Source organism: Delphinus delphis, chromosome 19 (assembly GCF_949987515.2).
Source record: "Delphinus delphis chromosome 19, mDelDel1.2, whole genome shotgun sequence".
Taxonomy (NCBI): domain Eukaryota; kingdom Metazoa; phylum Chordata; class Mammalia; order Artiodactyla; family Delphinidae; genus Delphinus; species Delphinus delphis.
In genome coordinates this window covers 41,495,345-41,516,258 of record NC_082701.1, presented here as the reverse complement: position 1 = coordinate 41,516,258, position 20,914 = coordinate 41,495,345, and the positions used below count along the sequence as shown (strand labels likewise).

The following is a 20,914-nucleotide window of genomic DNA, read 5'->3' as shown; positions in this document are numbered from 1 at the left end:
AACAACCTGGCTCACCTGTCTTCTGCTAAGCCGGGACTCCAGGTCTATCGCTTCCCAGATCAACCTTCTGCGGCTGTTTCTCACTGAAGAGGAACTTTATGGGAAGGCAGTTTTTATATAGCCCTGGGTCTCTATAACTTTCTGCAATTTCCTTATTACAGTAGCACCTAGATTCTTTGACCGCCCTGTGAAGGATCACTTGATATCCTACAGATTCAAAAGCAGACGTCTAAGAATCCCTAAGCATCGAGTGCAGTTACATACAAACAACCCTAACCAGGCTGGTGGGTTCTATGTGGATGTCTAGATTATTAAAGGAATAATTAGCCTATTAATTCAACAAATGAATAATTACAGGAAGTCAGTGTCAGACTTCCGAGGTTCCAATCTTGGCTCTCCCACCTACTTGCTCTGTTTCCTTTAGTAATCACTTATTTCAGAGTTGGTCTGGAGGTTAAATGAACTATGGAGACCAAAGTGTCTAACATTCAGAGGGGTCTCATTTAATTCCTCTTTCCTTCTCTCTCTCTTATGAACCACTTTTACAAAACCCTTTTACTTATCAAATGCCCAAAGGAAAAGGACCCAAGAGATATCTATACTATTATAATTGAATATTCTTACATTTGGATACTGCCAAGTCTTAACTGATCTAAACACAGAAGTTTTTAGATTTTTCTTTATTTTATAAAAAATAGTACAAGTTATGTATTTATCATTCAACTTTATATGTTAATAATATTTTACAGTTATTTTATGGTTTATTGGATCATCTGCCTGCCTCTCCATGATAACTTTAAGGCATGAGAAACAATTTAGCCCCTAAATAAGCATAAGCCAGAAACTCCTTATTTAACCTGCCAATAATTCTAGCTAATCATTAATAACCAATAGCAATGATAATACCTGCTTTAACATACAGAATAATAGCATTTATTTAACAGAAAGACTCATAGTGATGGAAATATCCTGACAGCTTGGTTATTTCATTTCTTTCCTTCATTAGGCAAAAATCCCAGAAAAGAACACACAAAAAACTTCCATCTCAGGATTTGTCTGGGGGAGGATGCTGAGGGAGAAAGGAGCCACCTGGTCTGAGAGTTGGGAAAACCTGGGCTCCCACATTAAAAAAAAAAAAAAAAAAAAAAATTCCACCTCCACAGATAAATTACTATTTAGCATTTCCTATCAAGTCAGTAGCAGCTGCTTAAAAGTACCGTATGTACAGTTTCTACTGTAAATATGAAATTATGTTTCAAAATATTTGGTTGATAAATTCGAGTGTATAAATGGCCAAGGTGAAACATAACAAAATGAAGTGATTTCTCACATGAGAATCATAGTTATTTATTTAAACAAAGTGGAGCCTTGCCTGTTTTAGTTTGGAATTCAATATTTCATAAGATCTATTTGGTATGATTGTGACCAATTCAACTGAATTTAACAAACACAGATTGTCTACCAATGCCAGGCGAGTCTCCAAAACCTGAATTGTGATTATAAAGGACATTTATACCCAACCCCTCAGAGACAGGACATTTGCCCTGTAATCATGCCGTCTTTAAAAGCACCACTCTGAATTATTTACGTGGCTTCTAACTTGGCTCACTGCTCTGTCCCCAGCACCCAGGATTGTACCTGGAAAATGAGACGCACTTAAGTATCTGTGTTATAAATAGGAAATGACTGAAGGAATAACCCTAGCTAGACCCCTAATGTCAAAGATCAGACTGTAGCATCTGAAAGCTGACTTACAGCACGCTACAAGTTAGTCCTCAGTAACAGACCAAGGAGAATATGTTAGAAATAAACTAGTCTAAAATAAATATCAGCCAGTAATCTATTTCTTGATGATCTGTGCTTTCTCCAGTTAGTTGGGGAATCTTACTGTTCTGATTACATAATTTCAGAAGGGACAAAGTCAGAATACAGATTTATTCATGCTAAAAAGTGGCAGTGGGTCATAGATTTATATGGAATTATGGAGGAGCAGAAACGTTGGCCCCTTTCCTTCTGGAAGTGAAGAAGAATGGGGCCTGTTTTTCCTTCAGTTTATGGTTGTTAGACAAGCCTACATTTGTAGGGAACACCTAGGGGTGATGGCGTGTCTCTTCTATGCCAAGTATTACGGCAAACATACTATATGCAAGGCACAGCACAAATGTCGGATAACCACGACTGCCACCAACTATCATGGAGATACGATCTGCTTATAACATTTTTAGAATGTGAAAAATAGGGACTTAAGAAGGATAACCATTCATTTCAGGAATGAGTTTCCTTGTAACACTAGGATTTCAGCTAGAATTTCTCTGTTTTCAAGAAAGTCACATAGTCGGAAGAACTACAGCAGAGAACACATACTACATTTTTGTAACTGAGGATTACAGTAAAAAGTCAAGGACAAAAGCTATTTTCAGTGCCAGAATTATCAGATGCAGGAGCAAAATCCTAGCACATGAACAAGGACTCTGTATCTATTGGTTATAAATGACATCATGCTTTCTAAAGAATCATGTTCATTTTTCCTACCTCTAGCAAATTGAATAGTCTAGAGCGCCCTCTCCTGGACATTATGATGTCTATCAATCTCACTATCCTATAAACCAGAAAGGCGGAATTTATCCACAGCAATACATCATTTCATGGATGTTTATGGTCCTTCTCACTTGAGTGGACATTCTTTCAACCCAACATATAAAGTCATTTAATTCTGTCAAACAATGAGGAAAATCTTAATGATCAAAATGAGAGGAAGTTCTCATTATACACACTACCTTTCGGCTGGAAAAATGACCATGTTTGCCCAATTTACTGTTAAGCGCTTCCAGGAACATCTCATCGGTGACTTTGCCGACATTCATGCAGGCGTCATCCAGGATGGCAATGATGCCCCTGTGCTGCTGCTCCACGAGGTCCACGATGATCTGATTGTTGAAGTAATCAATCTGTAGGACACAGCAAAGGGGCAATTCCAGAGGGAACGGAAACCAGGAACAGGTGCAACAGCAATGCCTCCATATGTATCAGGAATTTAAGTCACTTTGGCGTCAAAGAGGTGAACTACACTAATGAGGGATAACGCTAAAATGAGCACACATTCTAACAGAGGTTTTTTTTAAAATGTATTTGTGGGGCTTCCCTGGTGGTGCAGTGGTTGAGCATCCGCCTGCCGATGCAGAGGACATGGGCTCGAACCCTGGCCAGGGAAGATCCCACATGTCGAGGAGCAGCTAAGTGCGTGCGCCACAGCTACTGAGCCTGCGCTCTACAGCCCGTGCTCCACAACAAGAGAGGCCACGACAATGAGAAGCCCGCGAACCGCAAGGAAGAGTAGCCCCTGCTCGCCACAAGAGAAAGCCCGTGCCCAGCAACGAAGACCCAACACAGCCAAAAATAAAAACAAACAAATAAATAAATTTATTTTAAAAAATGTATTTGTGGACTTTTTAATCATAAAACATTTTGTCTTAAATGAGTACAGCTCCAGGCAAAAATTATAAAGTAATGTTTCTCCCTTCTCTAACTCTTGTTTTAATCCTGTCTTCATATCCTGCACCTAATCTTATTCATCAGACCCTCAATCTGTTGGCTGTTAACCGCAAGACCCAGATTCCACTAAGTACCAACAAATAACCTTGAGGTATTCATTGATATTGAACTTGATGGAGTTAAGGTGTTTCCGAGAACTTGCATTTTTAGTTACACGGCCCTGGCTGACTAAAAATCCCCAAGAGTATCTCCTTCAGTTTTCCAAAAGTTAAAAAGCACACATGGGTCTAACAGAGGTTTCCAGGGTACAATATAAAAAATTTAATTCTGAGATATAAGTATCCGTAAAGGATAAGAAGAAGCTTTGCATTTGCTTCCACAAGGCTGAATAAAGTTGTAAATAACTGCATGCTCTCTAGCCATCTCAGCACACACAAGGTCTGTGTAATAATCCTCTCCTACACCTGTCTATTCTGATAGCTGCAGCCTACATACACACAGAAAGCACACATGGCCCTGACTCAGGAAAGCTGTAGTACCTCATTTGAAGACGGGCAGCTTATACATTTTAATCTTGTGTGTTGATGTGTCCCACCTCATTTAGGAGGTACTTGAACTGGGAGTCGTCCCCACTACCTTCTGTAAGATCGACACACTCACAATAGAGTATTACTGTGTCTCATGGATCCCTGTTCAATGCTATTTAAAATCCAAGGGCTCGTGCCAGCTATCTGTCTGTGGCTTTCAGCTCCATCCCTAGTCATGCAAGTCCTCCTCTGTATTCCATGGACTGAAAGTCTGCAAACTGGGTGGCTTTTCTGCAAACTTTGTTTTTTATACTTTTCTGGTTTGTCTAAATCAGTGATTCTCAATAGAGGGTGACTCTGCCGCCCAGGGGCATTTGGCAATGTCTGGAGACATTTCAGGTGGTCGTGACTAGTAAAATGCTGCTGGCATCCAGTGGGAAGAGGCCAGGGATACTACTAAACATCCTACAAAGCACAGGACAGACTCACAACAGTTATCGGGTCTAAAGTGTTAGTACAGAGATGGAGAAGCCCTGGTCTAAGTATTCGCTTTTATTGTGGGCACTTATTACATTTCTCATTATGGAGAAAAGTTATTTCTATCTTTGGAAAAAATATGCTTAAAATATTCAAAAAGCAGGAACTCTGTATTAATTAACAGCTGAAATTGTAGACTTTGTGACTTTGTGACTAATTCTTTTGTGCCAAGAACAAAAGAATTAAGTTCCCCAAATTCCAACTGTGTAACTAAAAGTGATTAGTCTTTGCTGAAGAGTCCAGTAGCTTCTGGTTCACAGTTTAATGTGGCTTCAAACATTGCTTACAGTCGTGGGTTTCAAACTAGGTTCTTCCAGCAACCTGGTATTCCCAGGAGGTTTCTTAGCGGATGCAGGGGACAAAGAGAGATGAGAGGGGATGGCTCAGGGGCACAGGGCTCTGGGGCTCCCACCCTCACTCCAAATAGAGCAGCTTTGTGCCTGAGAGTCAAGTTCTCAGCACCTAAAAATGACTTGTAAACTTGCACCAAAATCATGTAAAGGCGAATCAATTAGGGAGACAAGACATTATGAATCTCTTGGTGGAAGTTCACATACCACCTATGAAATAGACGGTGATCCCGACACCAGTCAAGACTCTAGATCTAATAACCAATGTACAAGACGTATAAGGAACAGAGAAACAGATTAGGTGACACCTCGGGAACCCCATTAGCAAAATCCAGACAGTGGGAAACTCTAAAGAACAAATGACTTATTCTCTCAACAAAAGATTGCAAGGAAAACAGAGAGAGAGAGAGAGAGAGAGAGAGAGAGAGAGAGGGAGGGAGGGAGGGAGGGGAGAGAGGAGAAAACCGATGGATGTTCAAGAGGCGTATCAACCAATCACAGCGTAAGTAACTTATTTGGATCCAAATTCAAACAAACTGTAAAAGCAAAACCAAAAGCTCTAAGACAATTGAGGAAATGTGAAATGTGAACACTGGCTGCATATTTGATGACATTAAGGAATTACTGTTAATTTTTTAGGTGTGATAATGGTGTCGTGCCTATGGTTTTTTATAAAAGTCTTTATCTTTTAGAGAAACACACTGAAATATTTACAGATGAAATAATGTGATGTCTGAGATTTGCTTCAAAATAATCTGGGGGTGGGTGGGGTACAGATGACACAAGACTGGCAATTCCCTGATAACTATTAAAGCTGAGTGATGGGTACAAGGAGTTTATTATATTGTGACCTCTGCTCTTATGTGTGCTTGAAATTTTCCATAATAATTTTTTTTTAATTAATCACTATGTTCTAAAGTTTGGGGTTTTTAAAGGAAATACTTGCCCAGAATGGAGATCCTAATTTGGGGACCCGGGCTGTATTCAGTAACTATTATTTTGGAGTGAGCTTTCTGTTACCGCTAGGTCATATTTTTCTTGCTTTATTTCACTAAGAATTGTTTTAAAGGGCTTTTGCTCCTTTTTCAGATGCTTGGAATAGTCTCCTGCAACTGTTGACTTTTCCCTTTATCAACTATGCCTGTGGAATTTGATATTCTGATTGTTAAAGGGTATTTTGGACCAGTATCTCTGAACCACATCTGAATAACAAGTTTTATGATTAAGTTTGCTATAAAAACCTAAGCCCCAGTTATAATCGTGTATTATGTTATGCAACAGATTCGTTCTAAGAAAGCTGCGTGTAAACTTAACTGAATTGAATTCCATCTTAAATATGCAATGAGACTTCACTCTTTGAATCAAAACTGTAGGTATTCCTATTAAAAATAATACACCCTTTGCTTTATTTGTAAATATGTAGAATTCATACTACTATACTTGAACAAAATTGTTACAGTATTCTAACATTTAACACACGATGGATGGAAGGCAAAGAAGAAATTTGAAGCAGGAAAGCTGGTTATCATACCAGTATCTCCTTTTTCTGAATGAGAGGAGATGGAAAGTAGGAAGATGGGAAGGAATATAAAAGTAATTTAAATACAGCATTTCAAATAGCTTTTTACTGCTTACACTGGATATCAAAATACAAATACGGACTTCATTATCTATACTATTTGGCAAAAGGATAAACACAGAAATTTACGGAAACTCAGAGAAGTTTTTGATTTCTTTACGTCTGTCCTCAAAATTGTTTAAAAATACAAATTTCAAAGAAAATTACAAGGTCCCATTTCTATCGTGAACAGGAGGTCTAACTGTCATGTTTTTAGCTGTGATCTGTGGTATTGCACCCTGCATCAATCATACTGTCTGGCTGTATCTTATCGGACTAGTGACAAATACAAAGTTCACAGAGAGCCAGGAGAAGAGAGGTGATAACTGTTGTGTGACACAAAGGAAAGTAAATGGAAATCAAAGTTAATACACCTGTTTTCATGCATGGGTTTCAGGGAATATGAACCTCATTAACCAAAGACAATAAAATGCCACTTGGCTTACAAAGTAGGAGAAGAAAAAAGGAGAAATAAGAGCAAAAAAAGAAAGAAGGAAGGGGAAGAAACTCAGTTGGAAGCAAAGTTCAGCCAATTGAAGGCGTAAGTTGCTGCTCTGAATAACTTATAAATGATGCTAAACTCTAACAAATGTGAATCAAAAAACCTATGTGGTACCAGCTGTAAAGTGAACATAAGTTTACTGATTTTCAACTCAGCCTTTTCTGGGCACCAACCAGACTCCGACCAAATTAGAGAAATCCCACCTATCAACCCTGAAAATGAACTGTAATATTTCAATATCCTAAAAAGGAAAGCTAAGGTTTAGGTGTTTCAAGCACCCAAGAAGACCAGCAGGTACCCAAGATGCTAAGAGTTGACGTTATCGTGAACAGTCTGTACGAGTCCACTCACGTGCTTCCAGGGGATCCCTTCCCGCTGGTACTCCTCCTGTTCTTGCTTCAGGACCAGCTGAATAAACAGCTGCTGGAGCTTCTCATTGCAGTAATTGATGCAGAATTGTTCAAAGCTGCAAGAAAAGGAGTCAATTAGGCTCAACCAAACAAACAAAAAACAATAGGGCTTTCAGTACCTTATCCGGTTTACCTGTTGTTGTCGAAGATTTCAAAGCCGTAGATATCCAAGACACCTATAACCGTGTTCTTCCCGTGGATGGTGGTGTCAGAGTTCTTGACCTCAATAATATCATTGATGCGAGAAACAATCCAACAGAAAAGGCGCTCATATATGGCCTGTGATGAAAATGACATCGTAAATTCTTGCCCGTTGGAAATGAGTCCCCTGTTTGGATTTGTGAGGTTTTAAATTCCTATTGAATTAAATTCGTATTGACCTCCTCCTTACCATTTAGCATAGCTGTTAATCCTCTAAGCTGAAAAATGCAGATCATCTGTTTAAAAATTATACGACGTAGCATGATGGTTGGAGTTTTAAAAGATTATTATGGGTCACTACACGTGTTGAATTCCAACAACATTCCTTAGGTGTGTTTCTGTGCCCTGCTAAGACCCATAATTTGCCTACTGCCTCATATAAGTCACTTCGTGGCTTTATTTTAATCTCATCAACTATAAAAAGCAGAGAACCAATGAGTTCTATGCCCTATGGATTCGAAATATATAAACATTGATTTATAATGCTAAATAAAGATCTGAGCCACAAGGCCACCATTTCAAATTCCTTGAGAATCAAATACACAGTCAATGCACAAGGATACACACGCAAACACACACAGGGACAAAGGCACCACACACTCACACACATTCACATCCTGACACACACGTGCACTGCAATGTCACATCTTTAGAAAACCTTTCCTTAACATCTCCCTCCAGCAACCCGCTCTCTTCACCTACACACATCCATACACATCACCTCCATTCCTCCCTCGCCCTCCCCCCTTTACGCTTCCAGCCGCTCCAGTCTTCACGTCTCTCTCGTGACTCCATTGAAATGGCTCATCAAGGACCCCAAGCACCTCTATATGGACCCTTTCTTGTACCTCTACAGGGACATCTTACTCAGATGCTCGGCATCACTCAACCCAATTTCCTACTCTTGTCTCGAAACATTCTGCTCTCTGGGATTCGTAATATCACACTTTCTTGTTTGTCAGTTGGTTTTTGGCCATGCCAGGTGGCAGGCGGGCACTTAGTTCCCCAACCAGGGATCGAACCCACGCCCCCTACAGTGGAAGAGTGAAGTCTTAACCACTGGACCCGCAGGGAAGTCCTGAATCCGCACTTTCTTAATTTTCCTCTTATTTCACTGGCTACCCCTCCTCGGCGGCCTTTAGGAGGTCTCCTCCTCTACCTGATCTCTGAAAGCTGGAGCTCTCCCTAGTCCTCTTCTCTTCACTCCCTATCTCCTCCCCTTTAAGTCATTTCATACAACATTAAAGAACGGTGATATAATATTACCCCTAATGTATCACCTGAATGCAGACCTCTCCTCTGAGCTCCAGGCTCCCGTGTCTGACTGCCTACCTGACAACACTCTTGGATGTCTCACAGCTGTCTCAAACTTATGTCCTGTCTGGACTATCGATCTTCCCACCTCCTGAAACTGTTCCTACCCAACATTTTTTTTTAAATTTAATTAATTATTTTTATTTTTGGCTGCACTGGGTCTTTGTTGCTGCGCACGGGCTTTCTCTAGTTGCGGCGAGCGGGGGCTACTCTTTGTTGCATTGTGCGGGCTTCTCATTGCAATGGCTTCTCTTGTTGAGAAGCACTGGCTCTAGGTGCGCAGAATTCAGTAGTTGTGTCACACAGGCTCAGCAGTTGTGGCTTCGCGGGCTCTAGAGCGCAGGCTCAGTAGTTGTGGTGCACGGGCTTTGTTGCTCTGCAGCATGTGGGATCTTCCCGGACCAGGGCTCGAACCCGTGTCCCCTGCATAGTCAGGCAGATTCTCAACCACCGTGCCGCCAGGGAAGTCCTTCCTACCCAACTTTTAACCGTAAATAAATAGAAACAGAAACTTGGGGATTCATTCACTCATTAAATGTTTGCTGGGTACTTGCTCTGTGCAGCTTGTGGGAGATACTGTACCAAGTAACATGAACACTGTCTCTGTCTCCAAGGAGCTCAGGGAGTAGAGTGAAGGAAAATCACACACACGCGCGCACACACGCACGCACAGATGAGGTGCATGGGATGTGAGGAGACTTCAACCTGTTCAGTGTTCAGAAAGGCCAGGGATGGCTTCTCTGAGAAAGTGGGCTGAGATCAGAAGGATGGTAAGAGTTAACCAGGTGAGGGGGAGAGAAGAACAATCCAGGCAGAGGAAACAGCACGTGCAGAGGCCCTGTGGCTGGAAGGATAAAGGGATAAAGACAACATGTAAGGCCTGAGAGAAGTCTAATGTGGTAAAGGGGAGAAACGAGTCTGGAATATGGCAGGAAATGAGACAGGAGAGGTGGGTTGGACCATGTCAGAAATTATCTTTGATTCCATCATCCCCAGAACAACAGGTCCTGTGGATTTCATTCTCCAGATACAGTTTGTCTCAAATCATCCTCTTTTCCCCATTTCCACTGCTACTTTCTCTGTCCAAGCTGCTATCATCATCCTCCTGGATTACTGAAATATCCTCTTAATTGGTCTCTTTGCTTCCACCCTTGCCCTACCCACTGCTCCATAAGATTCTCATACTAAGGTCAGAGCCATCATTTTAAAAATTCAAACTTGCTGACATTGCCTCTGCTTAAAATATGCCACTCTCCATTGCATTTGGATAAATTCAAATTCCTCTGAAGACTAAAAACCAAGCAAGAGGTTTACAAGAGTAAAAAAATGGAGTATGTAGCAACCTAATCAACCAGCAAACAAGAAAAAGAGAAAATGTAAACTTGGGAAAATAAAATATTTGCCACATGGATAACAGACAACAGGCTAAAGTTATGAGCTCTTACAAATGGACAATAAAAAGATAACAGCCCCAAAGAAAAATGTACAAACATATACCCAAACAATTCTCAGAACAGATGTAAATACTTTACAAAAATAGGAAAAGATGCTCAAATACACTAGCAATGAAAACTAAAGTAACAATGAGGTATCACTGTACACCCAGAAAATCAGTCACTTAAAGCTTCAGATCAGGGTGTCCTTTGACCTGCTCACTCCTGGGAAGCCATCTAACTGAAATAAAAGCACTGGTGTGTAAGGAAAGATGGACAAGAATTTGCAGCGTTGTTTGTAGTGGCAAAAAAAAAGGGAACAAGGTGAATGACATAAGAGGTGGATGGTTAATAAATTATGGTCCCATCACCACACAGACACTAAAACAATGGGTCCACCAATTGGCTTGAAGGAGACTTGCACGAAGCATTATCGAGTGAGGAAAGCAAAACGAAGGGCCACAAAAGGGGCCTGTGCAAGCGAGGGGCCCTGAGCTCCCCAGTCAGTCGGCTTCTGCTTTTCTGAGAATGTTTCTGGCAGCGATGCTCACAGCCATGGGGTGCTGAGACCGTGCTGGTCAAAAAGTACCACTCTGGTTTCAAAAGGCTTAACCTACTTTTCCAGGAACGTCTGAACACCTCCTCATAGAATTTCACTAAAAATGAAACTGAGATCAACACCAGGCTGTGAGATAATAGAAAATATACTGGTCTCTGCCCCTGGTTCCCGGCACAGAGCTCTTGAAACCCTTGTAGTTTCCTAAGTGATACGAACACTCGGAGCATCTCTTGTTCTGATGTTTGTCTTGGACCCCATCCCTGACCCGGGGCTCCTAAAACCCTTGTAAATTTCTGAGTGATGAAAGCATTAGGAGCATTTTTACTCTAGGGAGGTGACTCTGAGTGCGCTCCTAGCTGGGGGCTGGGCACCAGAAACACCAAGCCATGACTAGAAGCTTGGAATTTCCAGTCCCACCTCTCATCCTCCAGAGAGGGAAGAGGGGCTGGAAATGGAGTTAACAATTGACTGTGCCTACACGAGGACGCTCCATAATATCCCCAAAGTACAGGGTTGGGGAGCTTCCCAGTTGGCGAACACATCCACACATTGGGAGGGTGACGGACGCCAACTCCATGGGGACAGAAGCCCCTGTTCTCGGGACCCTCCCAGACTTTGCCCTGTAGATCTCTTCATCTGGCTGTTGGTCTGTATCCTTTATCATATCCTTTAATAACCGGTAAACGTAAGTAAATGTTTCCCTGAGTTCTGTGAGCCACTCTAGCAATTAATGGAATCCAAGGAGGAGGTTGTTGGTACTTCCCATCTATAGCTGGTTGGTCAGAAGCACAGGTGATAAGCGCGCACGCGCGTGCGTGCGTGTGTGTGTGTGTGTGTGTGTGTGTGTTGGGGGACAGGCTTGCGGGACTGAGCCCTTACCCTGTGGGATGTGATACTATGATACTATCTCCGGTAGACAGTGTTAGAATCGAGTTAAATTGTAGGACACCCAGCCGGCATCACAGAGAACTGGTGGTGTATGGCAACAACCTCCTCCCCATGATGTCAGAAATTTTGGTACCAGAACCCTCACAAGGCAGACACAGTGCCGTTAAGATCCCACCTTAGCGAAGGCATCCCTGCCGTAGCTGGCTTCCTGTTCTGTGTGTTGCTTGTCGATGATATCACGACCCGTAGCCACCGTCCGGTAAAGGAGGGCTTTCTCAACCATCTCTGTCTTGGTGGACAGCAACTCTGCTATGATAGATACAAGCCTGCCATTTTCAATCAGAGGCGTGTCACCATCCACTACAAACTTTAAATTTCCCTGTATCAGAAGAGAAAAACCAAGACACACCACTTCCAGTGAGATCCTGAAACACGATGTCAGGGATATATTTGCTAGTTTAAGAGAGAATTCCAAGGGATCTTGTTTGGAGTGCCTATTTTCCTAAATACATTAATATCTCAACATATAAAAACCTAGTGTTTTATGCATTTTTCCTTCTCCAGACACTCATCTATATTTTAATTTTCAGCATATGTTTTTGATGGATGGAAATTTTACATTTTTATGTAGTCAAATCTATGAATCATTTGCTTCAGGGTTCTTCTTTGGTGTTATACTTAGATCATTCCTACTCTGAAGATTTTATGAATATTTAATGCTTTCTTCTATTCCTCATACAGCTATTCTTACATTTAAGCTTTTTATCCACCAGAATGTATGTCGGTATGTGGTGTAAAGTAAGTTTAACTTTATTTTTTCAGATGGTTAGTTGCTCCGACACCATTGATTGAATAGTCTAGCTTTTCCTCCTGATTTGAAATATCACCTTTATTACATATTAATTCCCACCAAGTTTTTGAGTCCGTTTATATTCCACTCATTCAATAAGCAATAAATACTTATTAGCCACCTACCAAGTGTCCAGCACATGAACTAATCTGCTGATTACTCTGGTGCTGAATTTATGCAGCAAGTTTTAAAGTACTGTGGCTTTTACTATCATTTTAAACCTGGTGGAATTAGTCGTGCCTCCTCTCCCCTGCTCCCCCTTCCCTACTACTCTAACACATTTTATTCGACCTTCTTACATGTTTATTGTTCTAGGTAAATTCTAGAATCATTACATCAACTGAAAGACAAAATTCCTCTTTGGATTCTGAAGGATTATTGTAGCAGCGTATTTATAAACTAGTTGAAAGAATGAGACAATTTAGAATGTTAAAGTCTTCCTAGTCAGGAACATTTAAGAGATTGTTTATATACTGCTATATAATATTTTTCATATAGGTCCTGTGTACTTCTGATTCACTTAAGAGTTAAATCTCGCCACAGGAAAGCGAAAGGTCGTTTTTATTCCAGACTTGTATCCATGTTGTCACTCATTTACTACCAGGTTACATGTTCATTATGTTTTCAACATCTCTAATCATATAGACAGTAATGAAAGGACTCTGACTGATGGTTCTTTACTTCTAAGGTTGGTGTGATGTGTGGAAAATAACCTGTGCATAAGTGGGCCAGGGTGGTCCGTGGTGTTGGCTGCAATGAACTGGATGTGCTTTGAAGCCAGTCATTTCCAGTCTATAAAATGAGATCGCCAAAATTCTAGTTCTAGAAATCTATGATTCTATGTTTCAAACGCCTTTAGAAATTTGCTCTGTTCAAGAGATTTTAGCTTATCCCACTGGTGGTCACATCACTGCTGAACCCTTTTACCTTTGAAATTAACCAGTTCGAAGTCTGACATACCAGGAAGGCAGTGAACGAACTAAGGCCACAGTCTCAAAACCCACGGTGGCTTGGAAAATCCCTCATATTATTAGAACACGTAGGAGGAAACTACAGATAGAGTAAATTTCTTCAAAATGTCAGAGGAATTTTCTCTACATAAATTACTTTTTACAAAACCCCAAACCTTCTGAAATAACATCCTAGTCCCACAGGGAGGTGCGAAGAATTCTGAAAGGCGTCCCCACTCACCAAGTGAAGAATAGTACCCAAAATTTTATACACTGTTTGAATCTCCTCGGGCTGGAAGCCAATGACTTTCATGGCGTCAGCTACTACCTTGAATTCTGCAGCATCATTGATAGACGACTAGGAATGAAAACAGGAAACTGAGGTCACAGACACTGCATGTGAGCATTAACATCCAAAAACTATGAGACTAAATTCAAGCGTAGCCAAGGTCTTGATGCCTTTGGAGTACGTCATTGAAGGGATGATGGGTATTCAAAGAAAATAAAAATGGTTTCGGGGGTAGAAACATAACGCAGCACCCACAGTGCCCAACTGTGAGAGTCGCCGTCACCTAAGACAAGCACGAGGAACACTTCTGGAAACTTCGGTGAGGAAGCAAGCCCTGAGCTGGCTCAGAGAAGCTCCAGGATGAGTGGAGGAAGTGGCATGAGATGTGAAACCACAAATGGAAACTCTTGACTGACGGAGCCTCCGAGACATACGCCTGGCTACCTACTGTCGTCTGTGGCTTTCTGTTCCACAATTAGTCTTGTCCTGGCTGGAAACGACACTCCCACGCGTGTACGGTCAGGCTTTCTACTCCACGGGTGGGGAAGAGCAGGCCTCCCAAAGCCAAGGGGCCTGCCTTGATCATTCAGCAAGCTAGGAAATGGTCTGGGACTATCACGTCACTTTTTCAGGCATTCAACAAACATTCAGCAAGTCAGATCTTTAAATGGCACAGAAGTGCTGCTGCAGAATAAATGTCTGTCCCCCAACCCCCAAATTCATATGTTGAAATCCTAGCCCCCAAGGTGATGGTGTTAGGAGGTGGGGTCTCTGGGAGGTGATTAGGTCTTGGGGGTGAAGCCCTTACGATGGGATTGGCACCCATATAGAAGAGACCCCAGAGATCCCTTGGTCCTTCTGCCCTGTGAGGACACAGCAAGCAAGCACCACCTTTGAACCAGGAAGCGTGCGTTGACTCTGCAGGTGCCTTGATCTTGGACCTCCCGGCCTCCAGAATTGTGAAAATCAACTTCTGTTGTGTATAAGGCACCCCAGGTTATGGTATTTCTGTTGTAGCAGCCCAGCCAGATCAAGGCGGGGGTTCAAAGATAAATCGCCTGCCTTGAGGATCTGCAGCCCTCAGGTTGGAAATACACGTGTGTCAATAAAATTTACAATAAAGCAACGGTAACTGCCTATCTTAGCAGTTTTCCCAAAGCAGCATCTGCGCAGGGCCTGATGTCTTCCTTGGTGAGTTTCTGCTCTGGCCGGGACACAGACACCTGGCCTGATGCTCACCTGCTAAGGAAGAGCACAGGGAAGATTCCCCTCTGCCTGATGAGCACGTGTTCCTCTAACGTCCAGGACACGACCAGGCAAGCTCTTCCCCCTCCCAGCTCTCTGAGTGAGACGGTCAACCTCGTAAAGTCTCAATTTCCTCGTGGGCACGATGGGCATAATAATACCTTTCTTACAGGGTTGTTGTGGGAATGGAAGGAGAACTTATATAAAGCACCTCCCTAGCTCCTAGCACAAAAAAAGCACTTGAGTATCAGACATTACTATTATTAGATGCTGCAACCATGTCGAAACTGCAAAGAAACCAGACACAAAGTCTACGTGCCCTCCTGAGGACAACTGTCAGCTGCTTACCTGACAGGCATTCCCCAGCCCCACCTCTTTCTTGTCGATAGAGCCCTGATTTGCTTACCCCTCCCTGAGTGCACCCGTTCTTCAGAGTTGGCGCCAGCCTCAGGAGGTAAATCTTCATTGGTCTAAACAAATCACAGGGACCTTATTCCCTTTACCAAGTGATTGGCCAGCCATGGGCATGTGATGCCATTCTGGTCCATAAGACATGAGGTTTCCCTAGCTTATCAAGGGTTACGGCCAGGAACGTTTCCTCTGCCTGTGACTCCTAGAACTGCTGCTGCCCTTTGGGGACCATGAGGAAAATCAGCTGTAGCAGACCAGCCCGATCCAGTGAGGATGGCAGGACTGGTAAGTGGGAGAAACAAATGAACATCTGGGTCCCTATCAACACCGTTAAGGCACGGAATTCGCCACGTCTGGAACTGCCCCATCCTAGGGCTTCTTGTTATGTGAGATAACCAAGTTCCTTATTGTTTTTGGTGACTTTTAATTGGGTCTTACCTCACCTGCAACCCACAGGGTCGTAATTGTACATGAGTCCTATATTTGAGAATAGCTAAGTAAAAGTATGACACACAGAGTGCAATACTTTATAGTTACTAAAATCATTCTATTAATTTATATTTGTTTACATGGGAAGATATTAATGATTATATTATAATATAGTAAAAGGTTTATTTCATCAGGATTTATTGTATGATTCCATGAATAAATATATACACATAAACTTGTTATCAATAATTATCTCTGCATGGTGAGCTTTAGCATATTTTTATTTCCTTTTGGTTCATCTTTATTTTAGGTTTTGACTGTGATCATGTATTGCTTCTTTGTTTTTATTAGAGAGGCAGAAAAAAAGGAGGGGGAGGAATAGGAATGGAAAACTTTGATGGAAAGGGAACCTAAGCTAAATTTAGCTTTGAAAAAAAGGCTAAATGTTTATTTAATACTTGCTTTCTGTGGGGCTCTACGTGATCGGGCCAAAAGCCACTTGGTCAATAAGACAATTCGATTTAAAAAGAATATTTTCAGTCACTGGCTTTTTAAGTGTTGATTTTACAATCCTTTATACATCCTTAGAGTACCTCTGACCTATTCTCAGAAAGCTGGAGTATTGCCCTCTGGGGTTTTGTTGGCTTTCAATTAATTTTCAGCCGAACATCCTGTGCTCAGACGACTGTAAAAGTAAAAAATTCATGCAACTTAAATTTCAAACAATGGAAAATTAATTGCAAAACGCTAAATATCATTTATTTATATGCACAATCATAAAAATACCATTAAACCAGTAATGCAGATATAATTAGCTTAAGATGAAGAGCAATAATTACAAAAAAAAAAGAAAAAAAGAAACACCTCCCACATCTAGATTCTTTCCTTTTATAAATTCTTTTATTTTTCCCAACTACAAAAGCTGTGCATTTTCAATTATAGAAGAAATGTGAAATGCGGAGAAAGCAGAACACAAATATCCATCATCTCATCCATCCAGAGTAAACAAGTAAAACCCTGGTGCACTGCCCTCCAGATCGCATTCCACGTATGTCCATGTGTGTATATGTGTCCGTGTGTGTATGCATATGTGTGTGTGTGTGTGTGTGTGTGTGTATACACACACACACACACACCCCTTTCCCCCAACAAAACTGGATAACACTGCAATTACTGTTTTATAACCTATCATCAATAAGCTACTATATTACTAGGATTAGCTATAAAATGGCTAGCAGAAATTGTATTATATATATAGCAGAAAACTAATTAGAAATAAAAGGGCAAAAAGATCTGCATATGTGTGAGCAAGGGCTTACATGTAAAGGAAGGAGGAAAAAAATGGAAAAAACTTGAAGGCTGAATAGAAATGCTCCAAGGGTCACAAAACTATTTCTAGAACACATCAAAATCATTATTGGAAAGAACAGTGAATGGCAATCTTTGATATCCATGTTCAACCACAGTGCTTTTATTTATTTATTTATTTTTAACCACAGTGCTTTTAAACTTTCTTTTGTCTTACCAACTTGCCTTTGGCCAAATGATATGGTACCTTCTTTTGCGGTGGGTTTCCTACTTGTAACAATATTTTTATAGTGTCAAAATAAAAGTAATAGGATTAAAAATTTTAAAAAACCCCACAAGATCATAAGAGAGAAACTTCTTTCCTATCGGATGGTGATAAAATACAGTAATGGGTTATTAAGCAAAGTTATTGAGTCAATAATATATTGAATCTCCGTCCCTGAGAATTTTAAAAATAGAATAGAATAAAAGAGCCATTCATTTGCCTAAAGGCAGCTGCCTGGACCAGATAATTATTTAATGTCCCTTCTGATTCTCTGATTCTATTTCTGAATCATCTCAAAAAGGAAACTCTTACCTTTAATTGGGCTCCAACATGGATGTAGTTGTAGGATGAAAGGGATTTCTGGAGATGCAGAGAGCGGAGCATCTGCTCTGAACCTCCTTGGAGTAGCTGAAAAATAGTTAATTAAAAATAAGTTAGCAAAATACATCCTGAATCTAACACACCACGTATTCTTACTGGTAGTCTAGCTTTTTTTCATTTTCTGGGCCAATTCACTTAGGTCCTCCTGTTTCTAGCTTTGAAGATTATTTTTTTAAACCTCGAAGGTAATGGCTTCAACATCATCAGTGATGGACAATGTTATACAGTCATGAAGAAAATTCCTTAAAAAAGTCTTAGCCCTTTCACAACATAACTGGCATGAAAGGTTTTGCTTTGACTGTGGCCATTTGTAAAACAGGAGCTTGTGCTCTGTGGTGGTCACGTGCTTAGCAGCCTTGTTATCTGGACAGCATAGGGTTATGTTTCAAATTCAGAAAAAGTCAATATTGCCTCAGAACTAAGAGGTGTCAGCAGCCAGTCATATGTTGAATCCCACTGGAAACAAACAGCTTTTCCTCATCAATCTCTATATCCCAGGAAAGGACAACTGGGTAACCAGGACTGTAGTGTTGGACAAAGACAAATGCCAACACTTTCACTCAACTGCGGAAAAAGTCAGGTTCCTGAAACGAACAGAACTCTTATATTTGGTAGAAAGCTAGTTTATTGGAAACATGGCGAACTGTCAACAAAAACACAAATACAATACGCATAGTCCTTCTACATAGAACATGCATTTTAGAAGGCGATACATTTAAATCCTCTATATTAAACTGCACACTTTGGTTTACTGAAAACATGTAACTACTGGATTTTTAAAATTGATTTTTTTAACGAAAACAACACTGAATTTCTAGTCCCATCTCTGGAACACCCCAAAATGGGAACAAAAGCTTCAATTCAAAAGTAAGACAAAATTAATTTAACATATTCAGAATGTACCATTTCAAAAGCTTTTAGGGTCATTAAAATGTTACCTACACTGCAAAGAAACACAGGGGATGCTCAACTAAGGCAGCTGTCTGGTTGGTTAACCACCTGCTAGCTCTTTATAACAGCCATGCTCGTCAAGTCTCTGAAGAAGCCCACGGGGTAGGGTGTATGCGTGTGTGCACACATGTGTAACGTATCGCGGGCCAACGGAGGCATGGGAGGCACAGGACAGGAGAGAGCCCCAAATAAAAACATCCATTTCCTGCACAACTGAGCAAATGGTTGATTATCTGCATAACAGATTACTAACCTGATAGAAAGAATGAAAGCTTCTTTCTCCTGGCTGTTGCACAATCACTCTAGACTAAAAAAAAAAAAAAAAAAGCACATTAAAATCATTAATCTGATGAGGGACACATATACAATGCAATACTACTCAGTCATAAAAAAAGAATGAAATAATGCCATTTGGAGCAACATGGATGGCCCTAGAGATGACCATACTAAGTGAAGCAAGTCAGAAAGAGAGAGACAAATACCATATGATATCACTTATATGTGGAATCTAAAAAATAATACAAATGAACTTACTTACAAAACAGAAACAGACTCACATACACAGAGAACAGACTTGTGATCTCCAAAGGGGAGAGGGGATCGGGGGGATGGATTGGGAGTTTGGAATTAGCAGATGCAAACTACTATAGAATATATAATATAGAATGAATAAACAACAAGGGCCTACTGTATAGCACAGGGAACCATATTCAATATCCTGTGATAAACCATAATGGGAAAGGATATGAAAAAGAATATACATATATAACTGAATCACTGTGCTGTACGGCAGAAATTAACACATTGTAAAAATCAACTGTAGTTCAGTAAAATAAATTTTTAAAAAATCATTAATCTGAGAATGTACTCCTAGAAGAAAACGAGAGCCACTTTCCCAGGGAATCCTGTATCAACAGTGCACTGAAATGTCCTAAAGACCGCACGGATGGGACCAACCTAAAACTAGATCTCCTCTATGGGGTTTTCTGTGCAATTTTTTGACAATTCTTTTTACTCTTTTAAAAACAGAGTTCCTTAAACTTTCTGAAAATGAAGCTATTTTGATTTTTTAAACCTAGAGCCTAAAGAGGAAACTTTTTGGGTGGGGGGATTGCAAGTGGGGAGAATAGGAAGGAATGTTCAGGGAGGAATATTCTCAACATTCCCTTCCTGAGGGTCTGCTGGCATTTCAAAGAGCAATGCCTTATATCCTGTAAGAAAGTGAGCTGAACAAAATCCATATACAGAGACCTCTGCTTTAGATGGCTTCAGAAAGACTGCTCTTAAGAGAGGACTCAAGATGTATGTTCACTCAAGGGGATTCTTTTGGTTGAGCACGTACGTGAAGTGCAGCCATGAAACATTCTGGAAAAAAGACCGATAATAACTGGCACTTCCTGTCATTTTTCAACCGACTCTGATAAAGCAATATTTCCTTAACAGTCTGACTTCAGTTTAACAAACAAAAGTAAGATTTATACTGCATTCTGCTGCCACAAAGATTGCTATGGTGTGACTGAGATGGAAAACATTTAACTGAGAAGGCATGTCAGTTCAAATCTGAGTACAATTCAAGATGGAGACTTAACCTAGTAAAGTTCTAGTAAAATCTCCACTGTAATAACCAGATGAATCTACTCAAGATTAGTTAGGACACAACCTCTCTGGCAGTCCCAAGAGGAGAGTTTTAACTGGAATCTTCTACAAATTGGGCCTATCATTCACATGGGCAGATAAAAACACACTCTAAATTTTCACACACCTAATGCAGCATAATTAGACTGTAAGATCACAAAGTACATCTATGTTACTATAAAGCAGTGAACAAAGAGAAACTAGAAGAAAACGAGATTGCCAATTAAAATAAAAACATGGGAGGTTGTGTAGAAGGAGTAGAAGTGATTAGTCCTAGATAGGTTTTTGTTAAACCTTACCCAAAAGTTGGCACCCCTCACCACCCCCCCCCACCTAAACCTTTACGTACAAAGTCTATAACTTTTCCCA

At 40.8% G+C, this 20,914-nt stretch overlaps 1 protein-coding gene across 3 annotated transcripts in view; it reads right to left on the bottom strand.

Annotated features, from left to right (window-relative positions):
- MYO1D (myosin ID) overlaps positions 1-20,914 on the bottom strand; it is a 350,137-nt gene that overhangs the window by 224,207 nt on the left and 105,016 nt on the right. For 2 of the 3 annotated variants that reach the window (XM_059997534.2, XM_059997535.1), the window contains exons 5-11: positions 19,164-19,217; positions 17,891-17,986; positions 13,873-13,989; positions 12,007-12,210; positions 7,570-7,715; positions 7,378-7,492; positions 2,778-2,948 (exon numbers count right to left, since the gene is read on the bottom strand). In XM_059997534.2, the coding sequence (XP_059853517.1) occupies positions 2,778-2,948; positions 7,378-7,492; positions 7,570-7,715; positions 12,007-12,210; positions 13,873-13,989; positions 17,891-17,986; positions 19,164-19,217 (903 nt within the window). The remainder of the gene's footprint in view (positions 1-2,777; positions 2,949-7,377; positions 7,493-7,569; positions 7,716-12,006; positions 12,211-13,872; positions 13,990-17,890; positions 17,987-19,163; positions 19,218-20,914) is intronic. The other variant, XM_059997536.2, reaches the window with a different exon arrangement.